This window comes from Madurella fahalii (assembly GCF_045866475.1).
Source record: "Madurella fahalii IFM 68171 DNA, scaffold_2, whole genome shotgun sequence".
Taxonomy (NCBI): Eukaryota; Fungi; Ascomycota; class Sordariomycetes; order Sordariales; genus Madurella; species Madurella fahalii.
In genome coordinates this window covers 957,471-979,803 of record NW_027263972.1, presented here as the reverse complement: position 1 = coordinate 979,803, position 22,333 = coordinate 957,471, and the positions used below count along the sequence as shown (strand labels likewise).

Here is a 22,333-nt window from a genome sequence, read left to right as displayed (position 1 = left end):
ATCATGTCAAAAAACACGGAGGACCCGAGCGTCACCATCTCCAAGACAAACGTCAAAACGGCACAAGCGCAGGCAGTGCTCGAGGCTGCCAAGAACCGCATGGCGACCACACAAGTGAATCTCAAAGCCACTCAGGAGCTGTACTTGCAATCCTCCCAGCAATTGCTTGACCAGCAGACTAAGCTTGCCGAGATCCGAGGCGAGGTCACCAGACTGTCCCAGACGCAGCTTGGGCTTGTACGTGCCCCTGCATCCCCCCACCCACCCACCCCCCCGGTTTCGTCACCTTGACGCTGTACTGACCGGCGATGCGGCTGTAGGAAGAAATCAAGAAGGTACCGATCGAGTGCATCAAGCTGATAGTCCAGCTCAAGCAGCAAATCATGAATCTGTGTCGTTTCTTTGCTGCTCTCAACTCTTCGATTGAAGCGGTGGCCAAGTACACGGCCGCATCCTTCATCGAGCAGATCAAGGGCGGCGACGGCGGAAAGAGGGTCGGGAACTACACCCTGACCGACCTGACGCGCACGGTAAGCTTCCAATTCCATACGAGGCCCTTCGGCGTGATCCGCGCGGTACGCTGAACTAGAGCACCCTGTCAACAGCTCATCTATCGAAACGTCATTACCATCCGAGCATATTTCGGCGTCTTTGGAGATATCGCCACCATGTGGATGAGGCTGTCCAATGACAACGTCATGACAGGCTTGAGCATAGGTGACGATATGGTGCTGAACAGAGGCAATATGAACGCACTGCAAGCAAAGGCGGCCAAGCTCCAGCAGTGGAGTACGGGGGCACAGGAAACTGTCAGGTACATCGCCGAGAGGGTAAGCATTCTTCCGTTGTCTTGATTTCCATTGCCTCGAGTAAGGGATTGCATGATTGTTACTATGGAATGCTCACGGCCGAATTCTTTACCACCGTTATAGTATCGGGGGGCAATGGAGAATAAAATGCACAGCGTGTCGATCAGATTCAGGACGTCACCAGGGAGTTGCCCCCCGCGCCAGCAGAAAAGGCGGCAATCGATCAAGGCACAAGCGAGGTCTTAATACCGCAAAGGAAGCTCTCAAGGAGAATGCAACTACGGCCCCTATCAACTCATGGGGGATGAAGAGAGTTTAGGAGCTAGTGCTTGGAAAATCCGGGCGGTGTACCACAAGGAGCTTTGATGCTAGGTGGATAGTTACTAGCAGTAGCTAGCAAGACACTTTGTTTAAACTTTGGCTTGCTTGATCCTGATAGTGACGCCCTCTGACGCGCGTATAATCCCTAGACCACACTTCCCGCCCTTACCTCACCCACTAGAATCCGAGTTTCAACCCCCCGGACCACCAATAGCAGCAATCATTACCAATTATAAATACCGGACAATCCCTACTTTTGACTGTAGCTGAGCCAGCCCCCTTGCCCAATTCCTTCCTAGATGTCCTTCTTCGATCCATTGCACGCTATTTCATCATCCAAGGTCAGAGACAACATGAGTAACTGGAGGGTTCGGAGAGCGTCATAACACTATCGTGCAAGTAGCATGAATAATTATCATGAACCACAACCACAACAAGCCTCAGCACTACTTATATGGGGCCACCCAACATTTGGAACCATCGCTAATTATGGTGTCCACGGGAAACGTGCGGCCGTGGCGGGCCTTGGCCCCCTCGGCACACCTAATTCCAGGTAGTGTTGGCCTGGCCGCATTTTCTCATGGCAAATCGCATCCCTGTCACTTCACCTTCGGGAGATTGATACCAAATCCCCAGGCCCCCCTGATAGGCCGGATTCAGGTACCTTGGGCATGCGACTGACAGACCCACCAGGGATTGATGCCAGAAAACAAGGTACTGTACGTACCTTACGGGGTGCTGATATGGAGGGTCACATAGGAGTCGGGTTTAGCAGCTCCCGTAGCGGCGAACTGAAGCAAAGGATGCGTCCCGGGTGTCCCTGAGATTCGGGGATTCATATTAACCCTACCGTACCTCAGCGGGAAACCCCGATTCAAGTGTATATTACTCCGCGAACCCGGCCACAGCTAACAGGAAGTGAAACGATGGCACGCCCAAGCCCGGTTCACCCGCCCAACACACCAGATGCTGCGTCAAAATCGCAATTTAAAGATCCATCACGATGCCCGCGGACCCTACCTCAGACAAACTCCTCTTCACGGTGGGCGCAGGAAAGCAGAGCATCGCGCTCCTATCCATCCTCGTGCCCAACTGGAAGAACATCCGCCTCGGTGTGCGTTCCGACGCGTCAGCCACCCGGCTCGCCGACGAGTTCCCTAGCGCCGAGATAGTCAGGGCGGATCTCAACGACATCAAGTCAGTCGAGGAACTGGTCAAGGGCGTGAACGTGATCTACCACTTTGGTCCCAGCCTGCACCCGCGCGAGGCCGATCTCGGGGTGCGCGTAGTGGATGCGGCGGGCGCCGAGAACCGGCGCAACCCCGGCGCCATCAAGCACTTCGTCTTCTCCTCGATCGCCGGCCCCCAGATACGCAAGCTGCCCAACCACGCCTGCAAGGGCCTGGTCGAGGAAGCCCTGATGGAGAGCGGGCTCCCGTATACCATCCTCCAGCCGGGGTTCCGCATGGACGCCTTCCCGCTCGGGGCTGTTCTGGGACAGCGGGATGCGGAGGACCCCGGCGGCACCATTATCTACAAATCGGCGTGGCGGCCCGAGGTTGCGACGTCGTTTGTGACGCTGCGCGATCAATCCGAGGCGGCCAGGGTGGTCCTCGAGGAGCGGGAGAGACACTTTTATGCGACCTACCAGCTGGTGTCGACACCGGCGCCGATGCCGTACACCGAGTTTGTGGAACGGGCCGTCGGCGTGGCGGGGAAGAAAGTCGAGGTCGGGTATAAGGGATTCGAAGAAGCCGTGGCATTCTACCTGGACATTCTGTTTGGGAGTGAGGAGAAGGCGGACCCCGAGGTCAGAGACGGGCTGCAGCGGACGCTGTTGTACTACAACCACCGGGGTCTGTTGGGCAGCTCGACTCAGCTGGAGTGGTTGATTGGACGGAAAGGGCAGAGCGTTGAGGAGTGGGCGAGGACAGTACTAGGACCGGCGGGTTTGTGAAGGATCGAAATCCGAGCGGAATGTCGATAGCCGCTGTATGCCTTTGCATATCGAAGAAGAAAGGGAAGATGCTTGGTAGCCGAATAGCGCGTGGCTGCTCATCTCGGGGTTTTGGAGAAATCCCGATTCGTTTGGGTCGTGTTACAGGCGGGACCGAGTGCTACCCAACCGGCTTCTCGGGCACCGGTTGGGGGAAGGCCGCATTCCCGAACGCCAACTGACTGCGGAACCCACATCGCTTCGATACTAGTAGTTGCGTTGATCCGGGGACGCGCAGTCACAATTGTCATGTGGGTATACATTAGTAGCCCATGGTGAATCGGACGGGCCTTGCCCTACACGGTAACGCAGTACACGTCTTGCTCGTTCCGTCTTCCTTTTCAGCGTGATGTCCGAGCCCCCAAGCAGTGCACCCCGGAGGGAGTTCCCTCTTGAGGAGCTGAGCTCGGAAATAACCAAGAATGCTAGCATTGTGAGCAAGTACCTGGATGCCAACCATCTTCCTCAGCCCTCCCTCGACGCCAACGGGCCTAGTGCCATCCTGCCCAACGACTCGCCGCAGGGCATCCAACAGGCACGCCAGAGGCTCATTTCGGCGTCTCTCGAGATGTTACAGCTTGCAATCGGGCCTAGCGAGTTCTTGCCCAATCTCACGACGAGCGTAAGTCGAAGGGCCAAGACTTTCCAGACATGCAACAGCCTGACCTAATCATCACCCCCCCACAGTTTCAATACATCTCCTGCCTCGATTGGCTCTGCAAATTCAACATCTTCCACCTTGTTCCCGTGACCGGCGTTCCTATCAGCTATGCAGACCTCGCCGCCGCCGCCGGGGTCCCGGAGCAACGCCTCAAAAGCATAGTCCGCATGGCCATGACGAATGCTCTCTTCCGTGAGCAACATGACGGCAAACACATCACCCATTCCGCGGTCTCGGCACTGCTGGCCCGCAACGACGGCGTATACGCCTACGCTACGTACATCTGCAGCCGGTCCGCCCCGATGGCCATGCAGATGGCGACAGCGCACCAGCGATGGGGGCCGGACACCGTACGCGCGAACGAGACGGCATACAACGTCGCCTTCGACACCGACCTGCCCTTTTTCGACCACATCTCGCGCGACGAGGCCAAGATGCGCGAGTTTGCCGCTTACATGAAGAACGTGAGAAGCAGCGACGCTATGCATCTCAAGCACCTTTTGTCGGGGTTCAGATGGAGAGAGATTCCCGATAGAGGAACCGTCGTTGATGTGAGTGCCTCCCGTCGGGATCCCCCAGGGGAATCACAACTCCTCACTAACCCCGTCCTTTTACCGCCCGAAAGGTCGGAGGCTCAACTGGCAGCGCCGCGATCGCGCTCGCCGAAGCCTTCCCCCACCTCACATTCATAGTCCAGGACCTACCCGCCAACGCGGAGAGCGGGCGCGAGGCCGCGGCCAAGGCGCTCCCCGCCTCGATCGCCTCCCGCCTCTCCTTCCAGGGCCACGACTTCACACAGCCGCAGCCGGTGCAGGGCGCCGATATTTACCTTTTGCGAATGATACTGCACGACTGGCCCGATGGCAAAGCCGCCGAGATCCTGAGACACATCGTAGCAGCGATGGACGTGGAGAGATCGCGGCTGCTGATCATGGACACGGTGCTCCCGGACCCGGGCTCGGTGCCGCCGTCGGTTGAGCGCATTGCCAGGGCGAGGGACTTGACTATGATGCAGGCTTTTAACAGCAAGGAGAGGGGTCTCGAGGATTGGAAGTACCTGCTCGGCTTGGTCAGTTCGAGGTTGAAGCTGGCGGGTGTCGTTCAGCCGTTTGGGAGTGCCATGTCTGTCTTGGAGGTGACTTTAAGCGCTGAGACAGGGGGAGAGGAGTGAACCGTGGCGCCAGGCACTCCCTACTAGCTTCAGGTTCCGACCGCAATCTCACCTCATTGTAGCAAAGAGTGGTCATCATCCGTTTGCCTTCGAGGTATTCGCGGCGTGTTGCTTCGTGCAGAGGAAGTTGAATATTGCTACGATCCTGACCAAAAAAGAAACTCGAAAAAGACGCGATATTGCGAGGGGAAAAAGACAAAACTATCCACATAGGAGGTTCAGGTAGGCTCCATACCAGATGGTGATGAGGGTCTTAGTTACCGGGTTGAAAGAGGGCACCATAGGTTCGCTACCGTAGTGGACACTTAGCCTGGAGACGGGCTATTATGATAACACAATATCTGACCCTGTTTTATTTATTTTCTTGTTGTCTATATACACCACGTTTCTCCCGAATTCCGATTCGCAATGTTTCTATGAACATCTTCCCATTTAAATACACCCTTCTTACTGTTTTCTTTAGGTTCTTAACTCCAAATTATATCCCTTTTTCTCCACTTTATTCCTCAATTTGCATATAGCTACAAAATTCTGCTTCCTTAGGTAATTTATATGCGCAGCAAACAGGCTCTTAGATCCACCATTTGTCCTACTTGCATGCCATGGGCCTACCAGCCCGCAACTCTTCTAATAAAATGCTATATTGAAATGGTGCGGAAACACACATCTACACACACTTACCCATCAAAACAAGGGGGAGGGCAAAGACGGCCAAATGCCAGACAGACCAGATAGACAAGACAGACCGGACAACACACCAATACAAATTAGGTCACTGTAGCCTAAACAAGGTCAAAACAACATATGCAGACGGATTCTCTTTGGTCAGAGTGATCGCTTTATATACAGAAGAAGCTCGTCAATTGAGCCCGCACAAGTGTAGAAAAGGTGTATTGAATCGATTATCCTGTCTAAGGAGCAATGGCCAGGCCGGCCCTACTTATTGTACAATCAGGTAGTCATAGCTGAGCGGCTAGCCTATATTCTAGCAGGCGTTTAGAGCTTATTAACTAACCTAGAACCCTTCGTGTATGGCCTGCTACCTTGGACCCTGTTGCCTAAAGAACAAACTACAGGCCCTAGCTAGAGCTAATTACTTAAGGCTCAGCCTTCGGCGGCTCCTAGCACTAAACGATATTTGACCGAGCCTTTCAGTGTTTCACGACTTTTTTTCCTCTGCTGCTGATGTCAGCAAGGTCGGGGAGCGATCGGCACCCGAAGACGCTCGTGTCGCACACGCTCGGTACCCGTGCTCCGCCCAACCCTTGGACCTGGTGTCTCAAAGCCAAGCCTAGGACTACAGAAGCTAAGCACCCAGACCCAGCAACAAAATCAGGTTCAGCTGGGCAAGTGCTCGAGTCTTGGTGCAGGATACAAAAGTGCGTGTCCTGCGTACCAGCTATTATCTTGCGCGAATCCATCTTACGACGCATGTCAGTACTGATTGGCCCCGTGCTGCTCCCAGCCATGAAGAAAAACGGCCACCAACAGCTAGACGTGAAAACCATCCAGCTCTTCCCTTCCTCCACTCCAGGCTACACACACGCCCCTGGTCTCACTGAGGAGAGCGCAAAAAGGGCATCGGAGCTGCTCACAATTAACCATGACCTGTACCACACTAGGTTTAATGGCGGTTTACACAGTAAGACGGCCTGGAGACATGCCCCCGCGGCCACCCCCCCTAACACCCCACCCCCAAACTACCCCCCGGACGGACTAACCTTTGTTCCCAATCTAGACCACATCGTCCACCACCTTCTAGCCCTCTGGGCTCTGGGAGCGTCGCCGGAGGAAATCCAAGCCATGTGGGAGTACAACATCTCCTACCAAGCGCCGCTGGAGCCTGTAGTATCAGATGTCATCGACCTCAGAGACCCAGTGCGCTTCAAAGAGTGCCTTGGGAAGGACGAATGTTACTACGACTTCCTGAGATTCTTTGAAGACGAGATTACCGAGAAGGGCGTCCCAGCCGTCGTGAAGGAGTACGTCTTCAAGGGCGACGAGCGGGCCGATGATATCTTTTGCCGCATGTTCACAGGTAAGCCGTTTTTCTCTCTTGCTACGAAGCTAAGCCCTGCGCCGGCATCAACACGGATCGACCCTTATTAACAACTCCCGCCCGAACCACCAGACCTTGTTCACCCAATAATTCACCTCGGCTGCGCGCTCGAATTCAACCAACCGAGCCTCGTCGCCGAGGCTCTCGCGGCAGCGTGCGTCCACGGCACTTGGCCCAAGCAGGTTCTCCTCCCCACCGAGGAATACATCCGGTCCCGGTCACCCGCCGCACTGCCACCACCAACGCCTCTCCTCGACATCCTCCACAGTCTCGCGCAGGACCCCGCTATATCGTCCGGCGTCAAGCACTCGGACCCCTTTAACAAGATCCCCGACGGCTTGCTCCGGCGTGTGTCGGGGGAGCAGTTCGCGCCCTACCTCGCCCGGTTCCGCATCGACACCCCCGCCACGCCAGACGAGTTGCAGCGCAGGATGGCCGAGATGATGCATACGTGCGCGTACATGACGGGCGCGGCGCAGCGGCCGGGCAAGCGCGAAGCCATCGACTTTGTGCTCCTGCACACCGTCACGCTGTTCGTGTTCTACCCGGCCTTCATGGCGCTGGACTGGCTCTCGGACGGGGACAAGGCGCGCTTGCTCGAGGCCACGGCGCGCATCGACGCCGTCATGTACGCCGGCTGCGGGTGCCCCCCGCTGTACCCGCAGCGGGTCACCGACTACATGCCGAAGCGTGCGGGCGATGGCTGGGAGGACCTGTTCCACCGAGCCGTCGTGTACAAGGACGAAGGGCACGTGGCCAAGCTCGTCCGGGCCATGTTTAGCTTGGAGCAGCTGGGAGAGCCGGCACCTGGGTTCCCAATCGCCAAGAAGGACTTTGTCAAAATCGCGCACATGGCCGTGGACTCGGTCGAAAGGGCGTTCGAGCCTGACGGCCATCACAGGATGCCCGAGGCGGTTGCGCAGGCCATGACCAAGCGGGTAGGGCAGGGCGGTGAGATGGTGACGAAAAACCAGATGCGATGGGTGTTCTATGGCGGACTCGACAAGTCCTGGGACTGGGTTCCCGATGTGGACGAGTGAGAGCACTGAGGTTGTGGAGTCACAGCCATGACTTTTGAACCTTTATGGAATAACTTAGTACACCTAGTTGATAAAATCGTATTATGTGACACAGCAACGTTTGGACTCGCCTGTGATGATTGAACCCAGACTCCATAAGCAGTGATGTGCATGCTTCAATCTGTGTGGAAATTAATCTAGTGACTGACAAGAAGTCTCATGCGGACGCCAATTCAGCCTTAGGCTGTTTTTTGCCTGCTCTCTGCTCCAACGCTATTTTCCTGCGCTCCTCTTCCCCGACCAAGCCTGTTTTTACCTCCACATGCTTGCTCTGTAAATTCTTATGCTTGATAAGAAGACTAATTAACAAGGCCGCTCCCGCGAAAGAGACGGCGACAGTCCAGATGCTCCGCAGGGAAACGCAGAAAACCTCGCGGACAAGTCCCTGTTGGGATCCGTCCGGCAGTGTTCCGATGAGCAGGACGTTGGCCTGCGCGTTACTGCCGGTAAAGAGGTTGGCAGTGGAAGCGCCCAGCGCACCCCTGAGCTCGTTCTCCTGGTCGTTCATCCTGTTCGCAAAAGCTACCGACCCAATGACCACGCCGATGGCGCTGGCGACGTTGCGGACAAGACCAAACGAGGCTGTTGCCGCAGCGTTGTCCTCCGCCGGGACATTGTTCTGCAGCGCGATGAGAGGAGGCTGGAAGTTGAGCCCGATCCCAAAGCCGGAAATAATTTGATATATTATGATCTTTGGCCAATTCGTCGAGGCGGGGAGGTCATGGAAGAGCCCGACGCCCAAGACCAGTAGAACGAAACCGAGGCGGATGCAGTCGAGATAACGGCCCGTCTTCTTGAGATAAACGCCGGTCCCCACTGTGGCCACCGACATGGACACGGCGAACGGAAGCAACAACACCCCGGAGAGGAGTGGCTCTGCCCCGAGAACCGACTGACAGTAGAGGGGGAGGAAGTAGGTGTTTTGGGTGAGAACGATGCCGTGGAGAAGGTTGACGGCAAAAATGGCAAAGTTGGACACGCTGGAGTACAGATGAACAGGGACGATGGGATACCGCGCAAAGTCCCGCTCCACCTCGATGAACAGAATCACCGTGACGAGTCCAAACACAATCAGGCAGATGACGGTTGCCGAATTCCATGGGTACGTGGTGCCGCCTAGCTCAAGCCCGAGGAGGAACATCAGCGTGCCGCCCATCAATGACAAGCTGCCGACCCAGTCGACGGCCTTGATGCCTGCAACGAAGGGCGTTTTGGGCGTCTCAAGCCTGAGCAAGAACACAATCATGGTAAATGCGAGGCCTGAGATGGGCACTGTCGTGTCACAACGGTTATTCCTAAGCACGCCGGTTGGGATAGCGGATATGACCCACGATTGATGTAGAAACACCACCTCCATGATACACCTCTCGTGAAGGCGCCTCCCATGAGCGGCCCGAGCGTGAAAGCTACGGCCCATACCAGGCCCACAATTCCATAATATTTGCCACGTTCTCTGACAAGAGCCGGTCAGTCCTAAAGAACCACGGTACTCATTGTCGGGGAAAGGCATGACTGGGAAACTCACCTTGGGGAGTAGAGGTCGCCGACGACGATGCTGACCAGAGACAGCAGACCGCCCGCGCCGACTCCCTGAATGGCCCTGCCTACAAGCAACATGGAGAGACTAATTGCGGCACCGCAGAGCGCGCTCCCGAGGAAGAATATCGCCGTGGCTATCAACAGGATCACCTTCCTGCCCCAGATGTCGCTGAACTTGCCCCAACTCGGCGCCACGACCGCGGCGGCGAGAAGGAAAGCAGAGCCAATCCAAGTATACCCGGACGTGGACTGGAAGTGGTCCGAGATTGTCGGCAACGCCGTCGAAACGATAGTGATGTCGAGGGCAGCGAGGAAGACAGCCATCTGCGGAAGCAGAACAGGTCAGCACTTCCCATGGCACGAGAACGCCAGCGAGAACTCACACATAGCGACGTCATGAGGAGGCGGGCCCGCAGCTTGGTTCCTTTGGTCTGAACCTGGCCTACCACGTCCTCACCAGCGCGGTTGCTCGTCACGGGAGAACCCGCGGAGCCAAGGTCGATGTCATCTGCTGCTGATTCGTTCGACATGACGCAGAAATTGGTGGCATCCTCTGCGGTGGTAAACCTACGGGGAAATTGCGCGAGCTTGGTGGTGTTTGCTTTGCCTACTCCTAAGGTACCATACAGGTATGGGCTTTTCTTTGGTTACGAGGCTATATTCTGATAGCTGCATCCAGCCATATCTTAAGAAATGCCGATGTGCAACAGAAACAGAGCGTCAGAACGTTACACAAAGCAGAGCACTGCAGCTCTCCGCGGCCAAGTGAGAGATGCTTGAGCATCGGGTGCCCCATTCATTGGCCTACGGTGCTAATCTAAACCCCGGGGCTTAACTCCGGCGTCCAGCATATTACCACCCCTCCTTTTTCAGCCCTCTGGGTTCTTTGTTCCATACACCGCGTACTCCGGTTGTCCTCCCGGCTGCACTCCCGATTCGGGACTCCTTTCTCTCTGAAGCCCGAATTCGGTTCATAAACCCGCGGCTTGAACCCCGACGGCGCCGTTTGGACAATCCTTACGACTCTCGAATCCCGAGCATGGCTCATTATCCGTGACCACGGACAAAATATTTGCGGCGTATTACGCTTACACACAGGGAACGCTTGCTTGGGCGGAATCGGTAATGATCGCAAAAGGGCAACGACAACTTGAAACAGCTTATTTCTTCACGTGTCATATATAATAGCGGGCATCGAATTCAACTGCCTGTAGAGCGTAGTTACTAGTGGGCTAGTAGTAGTGATAGGTCACCGAGAACCGACGCCAGCCACCCTTGCATTGTCCCTGAACAGCGAAAGGATTCGAGTGCATTCGCCCGTCATGAAGAGTTGCATGTTACTCGCGGTTTCTTCCGTACCGCTGTCATCCGCCCTTGCATCTAGGAGGACGAATCAGTTTGACCCCGAGTCCTATGCCAGCAGAGATGTCATCACGCGCGACGTTGCTGTGATTGGCGGCGGCTCCAGTGGTACCTACAGTGCCATCAATCTACTCGCGCTTGGAAAGAGCGTCGTCGTCATCGAGAGGGACAACCGCCTTGGCGGCCATACCAGTACCTATGTCGATCCGGCAACCGGTGTGACCGTCAACTATGGCGTGCAAGCGTTCTACAATAGTATGTCGTGGCACTGGGTCTGCGAACAAAGAGGAAGCAAATGCTAACGGTACACGCCCCAACAGTCTCTGTGGCCACAGACTACTTTTCCCTCCTCGGGGTCCCCATGGGCCCGTTTCAGCCAAACCTGGTGACGCGAGCCTATGCAGACTTCCAGACGGGGAGGAACGTCTCCGCCCCAGCCAGCCCTGGCTTTGGAGCGTACGCGGAGCAGCTGCACAGGTATCCTTATCTTGGCTACGGCTGGGACCTCCCTTCGCCGGTCCCGGAGGATCTTCTTCTGCCGTTTGGGGAGTTTGTCGCCAAGTACAACCTCCAAGATGTCGCCTACAGTGTCTACTTCTCTGGCCAGGGATTCGCCAATATCCTCCAGCAGCTGACGGTGAACGTCTTCAAGATGATTGACGACGCGTATCTCAACTCCATCGCGGGGGCGTCTATGATGCCAGTGAGCGGCAACAACGGTGAGATGTATGATAAGGCCCTAAGTATACTGGGCTCAGACGCTCTCCTGTCGTCAACCGTCGTGGCTTCAAAACGGCCCTCCGACCGCAGCGGGGTGCGGCTGGTTGTTAAGACACGTACGGGCCGGAAGCTCATCAAGGCCTCCAAGCTCCTGATAACCATCCCCCCGCTCCTAAACAACTGTAAGTGCCCTGTTTAGTCCATATAACCCCTGTTGCCAAAGCACAACCACCAACCGCACCGCAGTGGCCCCCTTCGACCTCGGCTCCACCGAGCGGCGTCTTTTCTCCCAATGGAGCTACACAAACTATTTCATCATGCTAGTCAACAACACGGGCCTGCCATCCCGGTTCCAGGTTGCGAATGCGGTCCCCCCATCGGCGGGAACCCTTAGCATCCCCAACCTCCCCGCCCCATACCAGATTACCGAGACGCGCATTCCGGGGCTCTTCTACGTCTGGTACGGCAGCCCCCGCGATATTACCGAGGCTGCGGTCAAGGCGGACGTCGCGGCTGTGATCACCCGACTGCGCCCCACCTTTAACTCGACGGTTACGACACCTCCCAGGTTTGTCGAGTTCCGAAGCCACACTCCGTTCAAGCTTGTGGTCCCGGCGGAGGCGATTGCTGGTGGATTTTATCAAGAGTTAGAAGCGCGTAAGTATCGTCTTTCATTCATGTTAACCACCGTCGCTATGAACAGAGAACGCAAAGCTTGAACAACGATGTAACCACTGTTAGTCTTCGAACTAGATTTAGCTGACTTGGGAAACCAGTTCAAGGCCATCGCAACACTTGGTACACGGGAGCCGCCTTCATATCCCACAGCGCATCCATTATCTGGAACTTTACTCACTCTCTGTTGCCGGACATCGCTGCGTAAGGTACTTGGTAGCTAGACAAGGGCTGATCACCGGCTCTTGGGCCAACAACCGTATGGAATTCGGCCATAGGGAATTTAGACCTTAGACAGAACCTCTGGCCGCAATGAAAGGAATGAAACCGACTTCCCAATAAGGCAATCTCTCGAGGTCATGACGCCGCATCATGATACGATACTCCGTCGGCCTTTACAGACCCGTATGCATAAGCAAGGTCCAACAATGTCCAAGTAATCCCAGATATAAGAATACATGCATCGGGCAACCCATCAGCTCAAACTATGTCTCATGTGTGGATCATTTAATGTATTTAGCAGTAGAATAACCGGGGTGCCCTTTTAGGGGTGAAATGGTGTAGGAAGAATAAATCTATTAACTTACACCTGACTGAATCACACAAAGGTAAGGTAATGACAGAGGTACCGTACAACGGAAAAAGAAAAACAGAGACTTCAACACTCGCGATACCCCCGTAAAATGACCCAAAATCCCCTACAAGTATATTGGAACCGTACTCTTAATGTATGAACCCAATCTCCCTCCAAATGTGGATATACTTCCTCACAACCTCCTCACTCACAGGACCCACTGTTTTCAACGTCTTGGAGTGCTCCAGACTATGCTTGACATCCAAAACCAGCCCGCCACACGACATACGGAGATAGTTACTATCCAAGAACTCCAGCAGCGTCGCGGCGGGGTTATTCTTCGCGGGTGCCGTCCGCACCCGCTCGACCCACTCCTCGAACGGGATTAGATTAGGAATCCCGAGGGCATCCGCCAGGACGGCGTTCATCTCCCGCCACGGCTGCCCGACTGGGTTCTCGACGTGGTAGACAGGGTGGGGATTCGGGGTGTTAGAATCAAGAACCAGGTCCGACAAGACAGCGGCGACCTGGTTGACCGGGGTCCAGTAGACGGTGCCGTCCACGTCCGGGAGGGCGTTCAGCGTCTGAGATGACTTGATCAGGAACCCAAAGTGTTCCATGGGGTTCCAGTACCCGCTGGTCATGGAGCCGGCGATCTGGCCCAGACGGACAGCCATGGTGCGGAAGCGATCGGGGTACTTGTGCAGCGTTTCGTCGAGCATCCTCTCGCACGCCCACTTTGCGTCGCCGTAGCCGTTGGGCAGGACCGAGTCGATATCTACCCTGTCCTCGGGCACCACGATTTTCCCACTCCCCTTCCCGAGGCCATAGTGCCCAACCACCCCAATGGAGGACACCATCTGGAAGCTAAACCGAAACGACTCCGGACGCCGAGACGCGGCATCGCGGGCCAAGTCGACCAGATTCCGCATGGTCTGGAACTGCGGCTCAAAGCCGGCCAGGGGGCGCTTCGCGCTCATGGGCCACGCGTTGTGGATCAGGTGCGTGACCGTTTCCGCGAGGCCCTCGTACTGGCTCCTCGACAGCCCCAGCATCGCCTTCGAGCTGTCGGCCTGCAGGACCAGCAGCTTGGGCTTCAGAGCCTCGGGAAACCGGATCCCCTTCTCCCGCATGGCCTTTTGTTGGCGGACGTAGGGCTCCGCTTTATTCTCGCGGTTGAGACACACGACCGTCTTCACGTCGGGAAGTTGCGCGAGGTGGTAGACCAGGTTGCTCCCCAAGCTCCCGGATGCGCCCGTGACCAGGACTACCTTTTCGTTGTCGCTTGGCGCGGCCAGGGCAGAGGGTGAAGCAACCGGATCCGGTGCGGAGAACCCCGCCACATACTTCCGGACATAGGCATCAACGGCTGCCCTGCGGGCTTCAAGGGCGACCTGAGCCGCAGTGTCACGCCGGGCTCCTTGTGCAGGATCACGGCTCCCCAGCGCCCACTCGGGAGAGGCTCCGGCTGTTTCGATCACGGGTCCCGCAGGGACTTGGTCCATCTTCAGGCCGTCTGCGGAGCCCCTTGCGTTGGCATCCTTCTCGCTATCAAAATCATCTCCCACCAGCAACCTCTTCACATCCTCCACAGTTGGACACTCAAGGAAAAGCGACTCGTGCGAAATGTCTAGGTCAAGCTCATCCCGAAACCGACTGACAATGACCAGCGACAGCAGAGAATCCACGCCGGCGTCGGCAAAGCTGGTGTCGTCGGTGAGGTCCTGGACCGCGACACCGCTTTCCTCCGAGATGATCTGAAGCGCCCGCAGGAAGTTGGATTTGGCGCCGGGCCCGCCGCCGTCCGTAGGCGTGGTGGTCCCCGTGCCGCTGCTTCTCGGCGCCGAGGCGGCTGACTGCGACTCGGTGTCGCTGCTACTACTCAACGCCGAACCGTGGCCAGGGCCGGCCCCGCCCAAGAACACCTTCAGGTGGCCGACGGTGGGGTACTCGTAAAACAGCGCGTTGAAGTCGAGGTCCACGTCCAGCTCCTCCTTGAACCGCGCCGAGATGGTCAGCCCCAGCAGAGAGTCGATGCCCACGTCACTGAAGACCACGCCGTCGGCTTCTAGGTCGCCCAATGCTAGCCCACTCTCCTCGGCTATGATGGCGAGCGCCTTGGCAAAGCTGTTGTTGTTGTTGTTGTTGTTGCTGGCAGCGGGAACAGGAGCTGGGATGGACTGATGCCCCTGCTGCTTGGCTTTGCTCTGCGCGGCTTGCTGCTTCTGGGACGACCGGGTCCCGCTTTCGATGGATAGGATGACCTTGAGGACTCGGCGTGGCACGCCTTGGATCTAGAGACGGGAGGAAGTTAGTACCTACTTATCCGCATCATCCCGTTGGCGGGCCAAACACCAGGCGGCAAGGTAAGGCACTAGGGTACGAACCGCAATCTGCCCAAAATACGCCACAACTCTCTCCCCATCAAAGATCACGACATCGCCATGCCACAGCTTATCTTTGCCCTCCTCCATCCGCGTGTACGTCGTGTACACCTTTTCAAATTCCATCGGTTCGAATAGCTGCAGGGAACCCCATCCGTGGTTCATGAAGACCTCGTTATCCAGGTCGGTATTGTCGTTGCAGTTCATGGTGAAGCCGCAGGACTGCGTCAGGGCGTCGATGATGGCGGGATGTGTATGGAAGTCGCCGCCCCTCTTCACGCCGCCGAAGCTGAGGCGGCTCGAGGCTTCCAGCGTCTTGCTGTTCAGGACGATCTCGTCGATGGCGCGGTAGTCGTCGTGGAAGCGGGCCAGCGGCCGGATGGCACGGTACACCATGGGCCGGTTGAAGCGGGCCGTGGTTTCGGCCGCGATGCCGTCCCGGAGGGCTTGGATCTTCCGCTTCACGCCGGCGGCGTTCGCCTGTAGCGCTTCCTGGAGGGCTTTTCGGTCTTTGGCGAAGTGTACCACGCAGCGGGCGTGTTCCTGGAGCTTCTGCTTACTGTCGAAGGACATGAACTTGAGAGCTGCTGACCGGGAAGCCCAATCGACCTCGGCGTGCGCTTGGAGAGGCTGCTTGTCCGCGCCCGCCCGGAGAATCAAGGCTTTCGAGATGGTCATGTCCGACACGTCCACGAGATCTCCCATCTCGCTCACTAGTCGTTGCTGCTGCTGGAGGTATGTGCCTAGGCTCAACGCAATGTCCGCATACACTGACGGAGTACAAAGTGGAATCCCATCAACCTCGTGGCCCTGTACAAGCGGGCTGAGATCCTTGCGTGCGATATCCGCCTCGACGACGATGCGGGTCTTCCAATCAGAGTCGCTGGTCTCCTCGACGACCCTGTGGATGGTGGTGCTCTCCAGCCTCGGGCGACCGCTGCTGATGGTCAGAGGCGGATCCCCTTTCCGCAGCGACCAGTCGTGGATGTATTGAATCCAGTACTCCTTCAGGTCCCAACTATAGGCCGGCAACGGGAGAACCTTGTGAGAAGCTTTGAAATCGCGATGGTACTCGGCCCATGCGATATCGGCCCCGGCGGCGTAGAGACACTTCATGGTTCCACCCAAGACCTGCCAGGCGGATCTGCCACGCTGCGCCGAGGCGAGACATGACATCTGCGATCCTAGAACTGCCCTTACCATGCCGGAGATGGCCGGGTGCGGGCCAATTTCCAGGATCGTAGTCTGGTCAGCAATAATCTGGCGCGCCTGCGCTTGCAAGAGCGCCGCGAGCATGTTGACCGGTTGGCGAGTATGGCTGACAAGATAGTCTAGGCCGAACATAAAGCCGTCGTCGCCGTCATGAGAACGAATCTGCCCATCTAAGGGGCAGACAACAGGAATCTTTGCCTTGTTATACATGACGCTACCGGCAAGTTTCCGCAGGTCTGGCAGCATCGGATCCATTTGGGATGAGTGGAACGCAAACGGGACCTTAAGCGGCGTCGTCTTCATGCCGGCGTCCGCGAGCAGCTTTCCAAGCACGGATATCTCGTCGTTTGACCCGGCCAAGACAGTTTCGACGGGGGAGTTAATGCACGAGATTTCATAGCTCGCCTTCTCCCCCAAGACGGCTGCAATGTCATTGGTCGATCCCCTGACGACAAGCATGCCGTGGGTGTCACGGGTGCATTTCTGGACGAGCATTTGGGCCCTCTTGCCGACGAGATAGATGGTATCGGCGTCTGAGAGCACGCCCGCCGTGTTGAGGGCGGCGTACTCTCCCAGGCTGTGCCCGACGACTGCGGTGGGCGAGATACCCCACGACTGCCACAGCTTGCTTAAGGCAATTTGCATGCAGACGTTGGCCGTCTGCACGACAACAGGGGCGAACCCGGCGCTGCTTTGCTTGTCGGATTCGATGTATGGTAGCATGGATGGAAAGCCCAACCCCTGTCCGATCTGATCTAGCCTGCACATCTCGCTGCGGAAGAGAGACAAGGTCCGGAAGAGCTGCTTCCCCATTCCCGGGTACTGAGCGCCCTGGCCGGTGAAGGCGAAGACAACCTTGGGACGGCTCTTGGGCCTAGTCATTCCCGCCGAGTCTCGCAGAGATGTTTCGATCTGCGTACGCAGCTCGTTGACTGTCGAGCCGGCAAGCATTACGCGGTGTTGGTGGTGGATGCGGCGCGCGGTTGTCGTGTATGAGAGCTGGCCCAGCGAGACGTGCGGATTCTCTTTTAGGAACTCTGACATGGAACGGAGATTGCCCTGCAAGGATGCGCCGTTCTTAGCCGACAGAGCTATGAGATGAAGATCGCGTGTGTCATTGTCGTTGTCTGTAGTAGCGACAGATTCCTGCGCTGGGGGAGCGTCTTCGATCAAAAGGGCCGAGTTCCCACCAGCCGCGCTGAAGTTGTTCACCATGACTCGTCTTGGCTTCAAAGGATTGGAGGCTTTCCTCCACGGGGTAGGCTCAAGAGCTATCCTGACGTTTCGTCCCTGCAAATCGGTCGGAAACTTGCGATTGATCCGCGTCTTGATGCCGCAGTGCGGCACGATCGTGTTCTTCTGCATCATCAGCAACACCTTGATGAGACTAGACACGCCAGACGCGGCCTCGCCGTGACCAATGTTGGATTTCGCTGATCCGAGGTAAAGGGTCTCGTCGCTCGTTCGTGCTCTCTTGGCTTGCGGCGGCGAAGGCGCGAAGATGTCCAGAACACTGGACATCTCGCCAGCATCGCCGGCTTGCGTACCAGTTCCATGCATTTCAACGTAGCTGACCGTGTAAGGGTCCACGGCGGCTTGGTTCAAGATCTTGGTGAAGATAGCACGCTGGGCACCGACGTGTGGTCGAGTGATGGACTCGGACTCTGCCGAGTGGTTTGTGTAGGCACCCAAGATCACACCAAGGATCGGGTCGCGATCGGCAAGGGCATCATCGAGGCGCTTGATAATCACCGTCCCGATGCCTTCTCCCCGACAATACCCATCAGCCTCGTCATCAAACGTCTTGCAATTCCCCGTACGCGATAGGAAGTGGCCGCGGTCAAGGCCCGCCGTGAAGTCTGGGTTCGTCAAGACATTGGTGCCGCCGGCGATGGCTGTATCGACATCGCCTCGCCACAATGAGTTGCACGCCAGGTGGATGCTGGCGAGGCTGGATGAACAGGCCGTATCCACTGCATAACTTGGGCCGCTGAACTTGAAGAAGTAGTTGATACGCCCGGGGATGAACGCACGATTGCCTCCGGGGATAAAGTACGTATCGATATTCTGGGCGCTGTTCGTTTCCATCCAGTCGTTGCTTGTCACGCCGTAAAAGACTCCCACACGGTCATGCCTCGTAGAAGGCGTCGCGCCCGGGACGAGGCCGGCCTGTTCGATGGCTTCGTAAGCCGTCATCAGGGCAAGTCGCTGCGCAGGGTCAATCTGCGGTGCCTCGCGCGGCGATATGTTGAAGAAGCGCGCGTCGAACACGGCGGGGTCGTCCAACCAGCACCCGTACGGCGTGGCGCTCGTGTTCTTTCTCGCTCCAGCCGGGTCTACGTGGGTTCTCGCATCCCAGTGGAGGGCAGGGACAGGCTTGTGGACATCCAGACCTTGCTCCAGGAGACGCCAGAATGCCTCGTTGTCTTTTGCGCCCGGGAACCGCCCCGACATGCCCACGATGGCAAGCTTGGGCTTCGTGGGATTAGGATAGGATGACGCATCATCCTCAAGCAAGATGGGCCTGCTCAGCCCCGCCGCCGCGGGAGCTGAAGGGACCATTGATCGCAATGGCGTCTGCTTTAGCGCGGTATAGATGAGCTGGTCGGCAGTGGTTCCAATGGGGACAACGCTGAATGCCTTGGCGTTTGGTCCGCCCATCTTTTGGATCCAAGCCTGCAGCTCTTCCAGGATACCATTCCACCGAATTGGCCGGAGCAGGATCTGATCCACCGAAGCCTTCAAGAGGGCTATGAAATCACTCTGGTGTTCTACCCTTGTTCCTGCGCCCGAAAGGAGGGTGAGCGTACTAGTTGGTTCGTGTCCCAAGTTTGCGGCGCTCGAGGGTAGATCCTTGACGATTTCATTGATATCGAACTCAGAATACAGATGCGGAGCGTGATACGGCCCGTAGATCGAGATGTTCTTGCATCTGCCTTTGGAGTCGCCCTCGGTGAGTTGCACAAGTGATGCTGGAGGCCCGCTAACAGTGATGCCGTTTGGCGCGAATGCGCTGACATAAGGCCTACGTGTCTGGGGTAGTATCTGAAAAGAGAAAGGAGAGGGTTAGCTGATGGTCAATATATTATACTCGACAGGTCCACCAACACCTGCCAACCCCCAAGTACTCGGGTAGGTATTGCTCACAGTTTGCTCATTGAACTTGTCAACCGACTCGTAAGCCTTGGACCCAGGGACGATGATTGACCAATTCTGGTTGGACTCGGATGCGGAAGCCACTCTCGTCGCGACGTCGGCCACGCGCATCCCGGTTCTGAAGGCGACAATGACCGCATTCACGGCCTTTGGGACGAGATCCAGCGTGCTTCGACTAGAGCTGACGGCAGCCGCAGCAAACGCTCCGGTGCAGAGACCGAGAACACAGGGCTTGACCATTGGACAGTGCCATGTGTCTGTCTCGTGGCTTTGTTCAACCCATCAGCATCCAGCAAGCATCCAGGCGATCAACAAGGAGCTTCTCCGCCAGGGATCGTCTACCTACCTGAGGAATACACCCAGCTGATACATGCAGGTAACCGCCATGTCAAGGGGAATACATCGCTCCTTGCCATGATCCGACAGAATCAAGTCCTCGAGGCAGGTGAATCGTGGCACGCCCTCCCGGAGGGAGCGGGGCAGTTGGTAGATCTCGGCGCGGACAGCATCGTAGGCTTTGACGAGAAAGTCTTGTACGACGGGGTTGCCCCTGCTGTTAAGGAGGTCTCTCAAATGCGGTTGGACGTCGAACGTCTGGTCCCCAAAGAGATACAACTTCAGATGGCCCTCCATCGCGCTGTATCTAATTGCAAGTTGCACGTAAACAATGACGTTGACTAAGTAAGGTGCACGAAGTTGCGGACTCCTGGATTGGCCTAGAGCATCAAGTTGTTGTATCTTTAGTGAAACCAGGGTTCTGATTCCCTACGTTCATGAACTCCTATTTAGTTACATTACGGATCATAGCTTGAAGATGTTTTACTCCTATCCAGCCCTCACATAATGCGTCCCTTTACCAGCATCGCCCCACCCTGATCGATTGTTCGCGGCGTCTACCCTTCACCGTCGGGAAACATGAGCTACCAAAGGCAGGGGCTGTTTTGTTCCCCGGGACTGGTGGATGGTTGGCCGGTTCACTGCCTTGAGATGTTTCCCAGTGCTCAACCCTATGTGGTACTAGATGCTCAGCCCTGATCAGCGTCCTACCACGGTGTGGTACCTAATGTTATCCCAGGAGCTTCACCGGCTCGACGCGGCCGGGCACATACGCTACTTGGCCGATAATGATCCTTGGCCTCGAGACACGTTCCAAGCTTTCCTGGACCTTCTATCAGCGTCCCAGGAGAGGCGGGCGCGTATACGTCGGGCTGCGTATACACCGGGTTTGTGTAACTGCCTGCATGACTCGGATCCCATGTGCCCTCTCGCCAGCGGTGAATATACCAGTATAACACTCGGGCTATTTTGGGTACATGGTCCTCGAGCGCATGGCTTCTGTGGTTTGTTTGCTTCAATCCTCGGGTTTTACCGAAGGTAGCACCCGATGCGTTGTTTCGAAATTCGCCGTCGGTTACCGAAGTAACCCAGCAGCATACCCAGGTGTAGTACCAGTCGCATTGGCTCAGTTAGGTTCGCTTCGAGTTGCCGAGCGGAGGAATGTTGCAGCATGACCAGTCAGAAGCCGGCCAGTGAGAGTTCATTCGAACTCTCTCCCGAGACCGAGACCAAGACGCGTCCCCCTCTCCCCCCACCCCCCAAAACCAACTGAAGTTTACTTTTGGGTGGGGGGACAGTGGCGCAGCTTGGAGCCTGCAGTTCAGCGGCGTTTTCCCGCCGGGCTGTCCAACGGCTGGACGGCTTTAATGGTTCCTATGTCCGAACCACTTCATGTCAGCCGTTGAGACGTCACATAGGAGTCTTGTTCAGTCCTTATCTGAAGCTCGTCTGACGCTCGCATAGGCTACGCATTATCATGCTCGGAACTAATGGCAGCCAGGTAGGCGGCGTGTATTGGTGTGTCGGATAACAAATTCCCGCCCCCGGTGAGTAGTTGTGGCAGTGGAAGACAAGGCCCTTGGCCCTTATAGGCAGGAGACGAGCTTAAGGTTATCACACAGATTTCAAAACGACCCCTACGCGTGGGTGGGCTCTGGCTCCCGTCCTAAATGGAAAGCGGTCCAGACAAGCTTTACGCCACTCATCTACTTAAAGTTGGAACTAACGGTCTAGGCAATGCTTCGCTTCGGGCCATCCTCCTACGCGGAATCAGCCGGAGTTGGCCTCGCCAGTTGCGGTGTCTTGGCGATACTACAGCTGCGGTACTGCCTTATCTAACCTTACCTCGCGTTTTCGAGCGGTTTATTCGAGCCTGAATCAGTTCGCGACTGCGCAGTGCGGCACTGCGCAGCGCAAGAGTTGAAGAGTGAACGACAAAGGTTGTTAATCATGGCCCAGATAACATTCCCAGGCCACTTCTCTCTTCCCGGCAGGGAATATCCTAGCTATTGGGAACTATGTTGTAGCTAGCTCCGGTAACGGTTTCTAGAAGGATATTACTGGGCTGAGCGGTGGGGTGTGGGGATCCTTGGCCGTAAGATCGGGCAGCAGTCAGCCGGTCCCTCGGCACCCCCGAACCGCAAACCACCCGTCCATGCGTGTTACCGGGGACATGGAAACTTGAACGATCTAGCGTCGCGTACGTTGCTTCTATCGGGAGATAATAAATCGCCACGTGTGAGCCCCGCGGGTCCATTGCTGCGGTGCGCTGGGACCCA

General features: G+C 56.6%; 7 protein-coding genes across 7 annotated transcripts; 5 read left to right on the top strand and 2 right to left on the bottom strand.

Annotated features, from left to right (window-relative positions):
• Positions 1-3: 3 nt before the first annotated feature.
• Positions 4-854, top strand: MFIFM68171_03031 (uncharacterized protein; the record flags this gene model as incomplete). Its single annotated transcript, XM_071058453.1, has 3 exons — positions 4-237; positions 321-530; positions 606-854. The coding sequence occupies 3 exons, from the start codon at positions 4-6 to the stop codon at positions 852-854; spliced, it is 693 nt and encodes a 230-aa protein (XP_070914554.1).
• A 1,279-nt stretch (positions 855-2,133) lies between these two features.
• Positions 2,134-3,087, top strand: MFIFM68171_03030 (NAD(P)-binding protein (Fragment); the record flags this gene model as incomplete). The annotated part of the gene is made up of 1 exon (XM_071058452.1): positions 2,134-3,087. One exon carries the CDS (start codon positions 2,134-2,136, stop codon positions 3,085-3,087), a length of 954 nt encoding a protein of 317 aa, XP_070914553.1.
• A 388-nt stretch (positions 3,088-3,475) lies between these two features.
• On the top strand, positions 3,476-4,958 carry MFIFM68171_03029 (S-adenosyl-L-methionine-dependent methyltransferase; the record flags this gene model as incomplete). The annotated part of the gene is made up of 3 exons (XM_071058451.1): positions 3,476-3,748; positions 3,814-4,338; positions 4,413-4,958. 3 exons carry the CDS (start codon positions 3,476-3,478, stop codon positions 4,956-4,958), a joined length of 1,344 nt encoding a protein of 447 aa, XP_070914552.1.
• A 1,431-nt stretch (positions 4,959-6,389) lies between these two features.
• Positions 6,390-8,057, top strand: MFIFM68171_03028 (Oxidoreductase AflY; the record flags this gene model as incomplete). The annotated part of the gene is made up of 3 exons (XM_071058450.1): positions 6,390-6,600; positions 6,697-6,996; positions 7,090-8,057. The coding sequence occupies 3 exons, from the start codon at positions 6,390-6,392 to the stop codon at positions 8,055-8,057; spliced, it is 1,479 nt and encodes a 492-aa protein (XP_070914551.1).
• A 196-nt stretch (positions 8,058-8,253) lies between these two features.
• MFIFM68171_03027 (Major facilitator superfamily (MFS) profile domain-containing protein) lies at positions 8,254-10,165 on the bottom strand (the record flags this gene model as incomplete). The annotated part of the gene is made up of 4 exons (XM_071058449.1): positions 8,254-9,368; positions 9,428-9,549; positions 9,622-9,959; positions 10,019-10,165. The coding sequence occupies 4 exons, from the start codon at positions 10,163-10,165 to the stop codon at positions 8,254-8,256; spliced, it is 1,722 nt and encodes a 573-aa protein (XP_070914550.1).
• Positions 10,166-10,957: 792 nt separating this feature from the next.
• On the top strand, positions 10,958-12,600 carry MFIFM68171_03026 (Beta-cyclopiazonate dehydrogenase; the record flags this gene model as incomplete). The annotated part of the gene is made up of 4 exons (XM_071058448.1): positions 10,958-11,252; positions 11,318-11,899; positions 11,964-12,374; positions 12,494-12,600. The coding sequence occupies 4 exons, from the start codon at positions 10,958-10,960 to the stop codon at positions 12,598-12,600; spliced, it is 1,395 nt and encodes a 464-aa protein (XP_070914549.1).
• Positions 12,601-13,115: 515 nt separating this feature from the next.
• Positions 13,116-20,351, bottom strand: FSR1 (fusarubin cluster-polyketide synthase; the record flags this gene model as incomplete). The annotated part of the gene is made up of 4 exons (XM_071058447.1): positions 13,116-15,260; positions 15,354-19,607; positions 19,710-19,986; positions 20,065-20,351. The coding sequence occupies 4 exons, from the start codon at positions 20,349-20,351 to the stop codon at positions 13,116-13,118; spliced, it is 6,963 nt and encodes a 2,320-aa protein (XP_070914548.1).
• Positions 20,352-22,333: the final 1,982 nt, after the last annotated feature.